Source organism: Rhipicephalus sanguineus, chromosome 8 (genome assembly GCF_013339695.2).
Source record: "Rhipicephalus sanguineus isolate Rsan-2018 chromosome 8, BIME_Rsan_1.4, whole genome shotgun sequence".
In the NCBI taxonomy this organism is placed as follows: Eukaryota; Metazoa; Arthropoda; class Arachnida; order Ixodida; family Ixodidae; genus Rhipicephalus; species Rhipicephalus sanguineus.
In genome coordinates this window covers 58749361-58758149 of record NC_051183.1, presented here as the reverse complement: position 1 = coordinate 58758149, position 8789 = coordinate 58749361, and the positions used below count along the sequence as shown (strand labels likewise).

At 50.3% G+C, this 8789-nt stretch overlaps 1 protein-coding gene across 1 annotated transcript; it reads left to right on the top strand.

Annotated features, from left to right (window-relative positions):
* Window positions 1-430: 430 nt before the first annotated feature.
* On the top strand, window positions 431-7371 carry LOC119401979 (uncharacterized). Its single transcript, XM_037669012.2, has 3 exons — window positions 431-570; window positions 3903-5399; window positions 6222-7371. The coding sequence occupies exons 1-3, from the start codon at window positions 505-507 to the stop codon at window positions 6993-6995; spliced, it is 2337 nt and encodes a 778-aa protein (XP_037524940.1). The 5' UTR covers window positions 431-504; the 3' UTR covers window positions 6996-7371.
* The last annotated feature ends 1418 nt before the right edge of the window (window positions 7372-8789 follow it).

Here is an 8789-nt window from a genome sequence, read left to right as displayed (position 1 = left end):
CTGGGCTTTGCGTACATGTTTAGGCCATCACATGCCAGCATATTTTATATGTTTTTATGTTTATATTTTCTATGTTTTTACGAAGGCTAACGAGTCGTCTAAGATTTCTTTTTTATACTACAGCGCAGCACCGGCAACTCACCAGTAGCCAAGTGCGCGCGTTCCTGACCGGCATATCGCTATCTCGTAAAACTCGCGTGACCAAGCACAAGTGAACTTCCCGCGGAGCGGGGAATATATCAGCGGTCGCGGGTCGCACCTCGTTTTTCGAGCCGAATTTCGAAGGTCCGCCGCTGCGCGGAAGAGGGCGCTCGCCTCTTCGCGAGTTTTCTATTGAGAGCGGGTAGATCGATAAGCCGGTTCTGATGTCACAACCACGTGGGAACGCTCGCCATCTTATTGTCGTACTCCCCGCCTCCTTCCGCCAGTTGTATTCCCGTACGCGCTGTGCGAGCAGCGACAGCGACAGCTTCGCATCGGAAAAGCCGCAGCCAGACGCTCTGGATGGATCTAAGTGGTGTTGGTATGGACGTTACCAGACTGGAAGAGATGTACACGGCATCGCCGAAGGTGAGTGCTTTGTTTTTATTTGGACAGCTTTCGCGTTACGGCATAGACTTCCCAATTGCAGGGAGTTACGCTTGTTGCTAACTGCGCGCGGAATACTGTTCCACGTGAATAAAGGCCAACTTTCCTCTTCGTTGTGGCGTCAGTGAATGCCCCCCTCACCGCTTTCACGGAGCTACGGTCACGTTATGCGCGCCATTGGGGACGTCATTCTGTAGCCGCCAAAGCAGCACCCTCTGGTACGTCTTTTGAACACACCATGTTTTGCCAACAGTCTCGCGTGCCGCTCCTTGTTTTTACACCGCCCGCCTGGCACTTTCGGGTCACTGATGGTGTGCGCGTTATCTGCGTGCGCTGGCATTCCTGATAGGAAACGAGTTTTCAAGAAAGGAAACGCAAACCGGATGACTGTTATCGTTGTGACGGAGAGGCACCGTCCCCCTCCCCCCTCCACCCTCGTCGTATTTCCCCAGTGTACGAAAAATCCCTTTCGTTCGAGTGTCTTTAGCCACAAGGAAGCGTTGCTTACGTTTGGAATTCTTTAAGCGTTGCACGGTGTCCAAGTTATCGTACCCTAACATCTGAGAGGTGGTTTAGCACTGCACTTAAGTGCACTTAGGTGTAGTGTTAAGGAATTGGGCGTCCAAGGAGATTCATAATTGACTAAAGCGCAAAAATAAACAACGCAGTGAATTGAAGGGGGCAGGAGGACGCGTCCTGTGCCCTTTTCCTTCGACGTGCTTCCTTCGTTTTGGTGCAGCGTTCTTTTTTTTTTTTTTCGCGCTTTCTTCCAATATGAATTTGCACTAACGCTCCGTGCTCGTTCAAGGAGAGTTTTTTCTTGCTGCATAACTGCTTTCGATTCTGTGATGTATTGAATACTCATCTATATCGCGTTTTTATATCAGTCTTGGTAACAAGATAATTTAAGGACACTGCGTAGTCACATTTGGAGCACAAGGCGAGTGTTCCCACTATGTTATGTTTATATCATGTCTCTGACTTGATACGTGTAGCCGCGTGTGTTGTTGGACATGTCGCGTAAAGTAAAAACCTATAAACGCCCTTCCTGTGCTACTTTCTTGTCGCATGAACTTTCTAAGCGCACTTGGCTTTTATTCCGCTGTTTTAAGCAGGCTTAGCGTGAGCACGGCGGCGCGTGGCGCATGATGAGACATCTACCTATCTACACGGAGATGCGCAGTTCGTTAGTGGCGTGATTGTTTTACTATCGCATCATCGGTGAGCACTTGCTACAGAGGCGCGCTCAGGTGACTCGATGCGCGGGATGGCAAAATAGTCTCGCCGGCAACGCACTGCGCATGCGTCGAGTGTCGGGTTGAAGCTTAGGCGTCGGTAGTTGCACCGTGGACCACGGGTGCCTCTACGCTGAGCGTGCGCATGACTTTCTTCAGGGCACTGATGCTATGGACAGTCACGTCTACCATTAGTGTCAAGTACAGCTAGGCAATATGGATAATATTAAAGGCAGTACCCTAATGTATCTCTTGTACTTCGTCGAGTTCAGCGGCAGCACTTGTACAAGTGCCCACAAAATAATTCGGAGCGCCCGATCGGTGGCCGCTCGTCGGCGGAGTGCGCCGGTGAGAATGTAGTGCTAGGATATGCGCATGTGCGATATCCATAGCTAGCTCGCCTCGCTCCCCAGTGCATCTAAACAGGCGTTGCCTTGCTCAAAAAAAAAAAAAAGAGTTGGATACTTTTTAACGTTTCACAGGGGGCTGTCCGAATGCGGTCTCTAAAACGCTCTGTGCGCGCGTCGGAGCCTACGCGCCCGTGCATGCGTGTTAATCGGCATCAGTGTCATTGAAAGCGAAATGATTAACTGGTTCACTAGTCGCGAAATGGGACCATCCGGCCGCCCGTTGGTGACACTTGATCAGAAAGCGGGATACTGCATCTGTACCGTTCAATAAAGCACGTAAAAGTGAATTAAGCATCAAGTAGCTGAGTAATGCAAGAGTCCAAAGACTAATTAGGGTATAGACCAAGACCAAAATAAATCACCCGACACCTTTTTAAAGCGTGCTAATGTGTACTAAGTAAATAAGCGTAATTTGAGACTAATCCATTTGAGACTACGTGATAAGACTGGCCCGCCAAATTAAGATTGAGTTCGTTGACGTTAGTCAATTAAAGAGTTCATTATCAAAATTTGTTAATTAGGAGGTAACTAAGGTCATGACGCAAGGATTACGCGTGTGGTTAGAGACTACGCTGCATAACGCGCAAGCACGCTATACACAACGGGCCCAGATGGCCCCGGGTGTGTTGACGCAGCTTCACGGGCAAACCGCAAATATATTTTTTTACTGCAAGGCACCGCCTATCTAGATACACTTCTGAGCGAGGCTTGCTTGCTAGGGATGCGTCGCACGCACGCGCAAAGTATTGCTGCACTTTTCAGCGGTTGTGCTCCGCTGAGGAGCGGCCACCGGGCCGGCGCTCCAAATTATTTTGTGGGCACCTTTGGATGATCACTGTGGTACGCACTATACATTGCTTGTTGTCCTTAGTGAAATGCTCGACACGTCATTCCGATTGTTACGAGTCTTGTGTGAAATGGGGTGTCCCTATTAACGTTCGCTTGTCCACGAACCAAAGCGCCTCAATATATCATTAAAATACACATATAAGCTGTTCGCTTATCTGCGCTTTGCCCAACCACCAAAACTTTTTTCCAGCTCTCGGAGTAGATATGAACGACAATGTAAACAACCCATAGGCTGACTAAGCCTACTTAGAATGCAGAAGCCCTTCAGAATGGCGCAGCACGTTTCATCTTATTGAATTTTTCACGTATTTCCAGAGTCGCGTTTAGCAAGAACACCGTAAACTTACCTGACCTCTCCTTTCGCCAGAAATCATCTCTCCAATCTTTTTTCACAAAATCCACCATTCCTAAAACAATGTGAAGTACTGATTTATCCTCACCGTTACACATCGCCAAGGACGGATCATTGTTGTCATGTGGGTCTACCATCCTGGTTAGCGTAACTGCTTAGTAACTCTTTCGTGGCAGAAGCATCGCCTGGTACCACCTTCCCGCCTCAATCGCCAGAATTTAGAATGCCGAAGAGTTAAGATGGCTTTGTAAAATGCTTCGCAATATTTTTCTTTCAAAGTGCACGTCTTAGTGCCCTGGGTTCCAGAAAGTAGCCCTAATGACGCTGAACTTCCGTGTACTAATGCTTTAATACCAGACTAGTTCAGAGCCAGACATCGCTGCACCATCTTACGATAACTGACCTTAATGCTCGATATTTTGGACGTGTCTGACGCTCCTGACCTTCCTCAATTTCTTTCGTACACAGGTCGACAAGGGCTCCACTCTAGCCGGATTCGCCAAGATCCTCGCCGCTGCCAATGACACTGTGTTCCACAGCACCGACAATGTCATCGATATCTTCGAGAAAGCCGACCAGACTTTCTGTGATGACGCCACATGTCTCACCGATCCGTGCACGTTCGCGTCGACTTACAAATGCTGGGCGGTCAATCGTCAGCAAGACTGGAATGACCTGTTCAACCCTCGAGGTGCCGAGGTCCTCCAGTGGAAGAGGGGCCTGCTCTGCTTCCGAACAATGGAAGTCGATCCGGAGAGCTTGGACTCTCTCGGTGACGTCAAGTACCTCTGTCTGTACCTGTGGTTTCTGCGACAACACAGCTGCATCTCAGCGGTCTACCTGTCTCTTCCCGTCCTGGCGCCCAGGCACGTCTCCCTGTTCACGTCCCTGCTGAAACTTACTGATGGCGTGCAGAAGTGTGAGATCCGTGGCAACGATCCCTTCATGGGACCTTCACTTCCCATGGCCGAGTTCAGATTAAGCATGCTCGGGTCCCTGTCCGAACTGCGAGAGCTGGGGCTAGCCGCGGTTCATTTGACTGACGATGACGCCAAGATCCTGGAGCGTCTCGTGGAAAGAAATGAGTCTCTCGTTGCCCTCGTGCTCATCGATGTCGAGATGAGCGCGGTCGCGTTCGCCGACGTCGTCGGAAAGGTTGTCCAACACAAGGAGCTGCAGGATTTCCGCGTTAAGATGAATGCCAGGGAGCCTGAGACTTTCTTCGACGAAGTCCTCCTTATGATCGGCTTCTCGCGCAGCATCTCCAGGTTGCACGTCCACGTCAACCGTGGTTTGGTCTATCTGCTGAAGGGCCTTGTGGTCTGCTCGTCGCTTAGTGAGCTCATCGTGGAGAATATGATCGAGGACGCGCAGGCGCTGGGCGCGCTCGCAGATTTCCTGGAGAAGCAGCCTTGCAGGTGCTTGAAGGCTTGCATCGACGCCAAGAAGCTCGAGCGCGTGGACGGCGCGCTGGACAACATGCAGCGGATCGTTGGAAACAGTTCGCTGGAAGTCCTGGTGCTCTCGGGGTCGGTGCTCAGTCCTCAGTCGGCTCGGCGCCTCGCCGACGGGCTGGCGGCGAGCAAGACTTTGAAGCAGCTCCACTTGGACGAATGCGGGCTCGGGTGCGCCGACGTGCTACCCTTCGTGAAGGCCACTAAAGAGCGCGCGAAGCAAGGTAAATTCGAGGAGCTCAACGTGGGAGCAATCACTGGCAGTGGGAACCAGCTGTGCGATATGTTCAAGACCATGACGGACGCAGACGTCTGCCACATGATCACGCTCACGTACAGCGACTTCCTCTTACCAGCCCTGAGAGAATCGCTTGATAATAACAGCAGATTTACCAAGGTGACCATTTCTTGTGGTGATACAGGCGAAGAAGCGAAACAAGCCGAACCAGCTCTTCAAGTTCTCAGGTTCACGGCGCAGACGTTGAAGAGCCTCTGCATCGACTCTCCCCGAGTAAGTTATTGTGCTCAAGCGAGGCTTTGGGTTATCGTGGCAGGTAATTCAAGAGTATGGAGCGAAATCGCTATGAAGGTGCACACGGTGATACGGAAACGCGCTTGTGCCGTTGTCGTAATTTTGCGACTAAACTTCTGAATAGCCAGCCGTGGTAGCAGTCAGTTGTCGTGCTGCCAAGTTCGCGAACACGGGTTTGATTCACAGCCGCAGGTGGCCGCATGTTCACGTGGACGAAGTGTAAGTGCACCAGGGTACTTGCGTATGAGGGCACGTTGAATAACGTTACGTAATAAACGTTAGTTCCGAAACCACTGCTACTGCGTACCTCGCAATGTATGCAGCTATCCTGAAGCAGACTCGGCGTGGATTCTTTTGAAATCATGCCGAGTCTGACATAGCGGTAAACTTCAGCATCGAATCCCGGCCGCGGCGGCTGCATTTTCGATGGAGGCGAAAATGTTTGAGGCCTATGTACTTAGATTTAGGTGCACGTTAAAGAACCCCAGGTGGTCGAAATTTCCAGAGCCCTCCACTACTGCGTCTCATAATCATATCGTAGTTTTGGGACGTTAAACCCCAGATATTAATATTAAATCACGTCGCGCGTGACTGTGCCACACCAATGCTGTCTTTCGTTCAAACTACTCAGAAGGCGCCTACTGAGAAAGAGTGCGCCGGACTGTATTTAGCGGCATTTATTTCGAGTGCAGCGGTGGCTCATCCGCATTTTTTCGTGTTAGGTGCCGTTCTGGTGTTGTCAAATTATCACTGGCGAATGAAACTCAATAGCTGTCTCTTCTGCGCTGTCTTCGTTCGCAGCAACTCAGCAAGCTGGGTGGCCATTATGTGGCTTACCTCATCCGGAACTGCAAGTCGCTGACTGTTCTCCAGCTGCGGTTCCTCACAAAGGCCATGGCGGCCAGGCAGATCCTCAAGGCCATAGCCCAGTCTAGGAGCCTCGTGGTCCTCGCCTTGGAACGATGGTGCTATAAGGACAAAGTGCACACAGACATCATTCACCACGATCTCGTCAACATGCTTCGGCAGAACGAGAGCCTGCACCGGCTCGAGTTCTACCTTCGAGACATCGAAGAGTACGATAACTTGAAGCCGCACCTCGTCCAGGGTGTCTCCGTCCACGAGTACCTGACTTCCCTGAAGATCTACATCGGCGAGCAGCGCGAAGAACTTGTCGTGCGCGACCCCGTGATCTTGGAGCAGCTCCGCCGGAACGCCATCGTACAGGACTGGACCATGGACATCATGCTCAGGGACTCCTTGGCTCCTGAGGCCGCCGCTGCCGTTGAAGCTCTGGACGCCTACGAGTCGCGTCTTGACCTGCTTCGGCGGACGGGCGCGTTCTCGCCGCGTGCGGCCGAAAATCGCCTCCGCTTGGCTCGCATGGCGACCAGGACAAAGTATTACCTCCTGCTCGCTGCATACCGCAAACACAAAGAATTTCGTTGGTCGCCCGATGACCTTCGAAGTTATCACGAACTCATGTCTTACGTGCGTGACCAAGCGTTCAGCATTATGGGAATCCCACAGGAGCGCAGTCCGCCTAGCAGCGATAGTGAGTTGAGTGCTAGATAGGTGGTTGCCTAAGTTCTTTTTTTTCATGTGCGTAGTTAAACGGCAGATGCTCAGATGTTGCATAAAACTGTAGCTTGCGGACGTTTATAGGCGGTTGAATGTTGCATGCCCGTCCTGTTTTGACAATATTTAAAGGTCGATTTTCCTATACTGTGCTCATTATCCTGAAAACGCTATTTTTTCTACAACTGTATATAGCCTATCACGTGCCTTGGCGAGTTTTCGGAGGCATATTGGGCGGAAAGGGCATTGTGGACATTTTTGTTGATCTTGTACAGTGATGTGGAACACTGGTTTTGAAGGATACTTTATACATTAATGTAATAAACCGTATTTTCCTACTCTTTGTGCGATATCGTTTTCTATTCGTACAAGCTTTATTTTAATATTGCACTTACGCGCGTGTCCCCCTTTATGGTTCAACGAAATGACCGGTTATAATACCGCTAGTACGGGACCTTCTCGTCCCTTGATCCTGACAGGGATCCTTGCGTTGAAACTGCATTGGCGTCCAGGTTTTAGTTTTAAATTGTAATCCACTGGTTTCTTTGTTATGTGTGAAAGCGCTTTCAAACTATTCGCGAAAGAATTCCTGTTGGGGGGGGGGGGGGGGGATAAAAAAAAACGTCGCGGACTGTCATGCTATATCGGGCAACCATGCCAACTGCGTTAAACACATAGCGGCTGCTTGATGTTAGAAAGTGAGAGGAGGGCAGGGATGTTATCCAGACTAGTATCCGGGTTATTGCGCTAGGCTGGGACAGTACGGCATTTGAAAGGCTGTCGTTCAGACAGGCCAGTCGTCGTACGATGCGTAGTAGCGAGTGTACGGCCTTTTTTTTTCCTGCGATAAGTCGAGGCGATTGCGTAGTATTCTCTGCTCTGACAGACGTTGGTCGGCTAACTTGTCGAGTGTTAAAACAGATAGTGTGCTGTACTAGGGGCAGTATTACAGAAGCTGTCGAATCGCTTTCATCACCACAATGGCGGTGGCGTCGGCCATCAATACGCGTGCGCATGGGTTCTTAAGAGAAACCGGGTGATTCGGCATAGTCTTTCAGACTACTATGTGGAAATGCGCCAGAGGCTTAATCTGCCACCACCGGAAAAGCTAATGCTACCCTTTTCATAACGGACCGTTCAATGCACGCCGCGTGGTTGGCTACACGTCTGTACTGTGGATGCCCATGCGCCATACGCTAGTGTCCTGTCCTTGCGACATGCTAGAGGCCCGTATACTGTGCCATGTCGGTGCTCCTTAAAGAGGACCAAATGGTCGAAACTTCCCGCGCGCGTGCCCCATTATCATGTCGTAGTTTGGCACGCAGAAGCCTAGATATCAGTATAATAGTTATTCCTCATTTATACGTTTATCCATTCGTAGCAAGGCGTCACGGCCGGAGTGAGGAGCTTGACACATAAGAACATCTTCGTTAACACGGCGCACTCGCTAAAACGATAGATTACACTGAGCGAGTTCTTGCTTAATAATTTGCATACATACTCATCCTCCTATGGCATTTCCTGCTCCTGAATGATCGAGTGTAAAACTCGATCATTCCGTTGAGACACACAGTCTGGTGGTTTGTGGCAACTTTCACTATTCCCGTTTTTTATTGAACGTTCGGGACCAAAACATTAGCAGCACGGCTTTCAGGCGAAACGAGAGTGATTAGTGCCCTTTGATATTTCATTGCGACTGTAGCTACTTTGACACATACCCAAGATGAACCTGGCTGGTCCTGTTTGGATATTTTATGCTTCATTGATTACACAAACTTGGTGTGGGCCCCA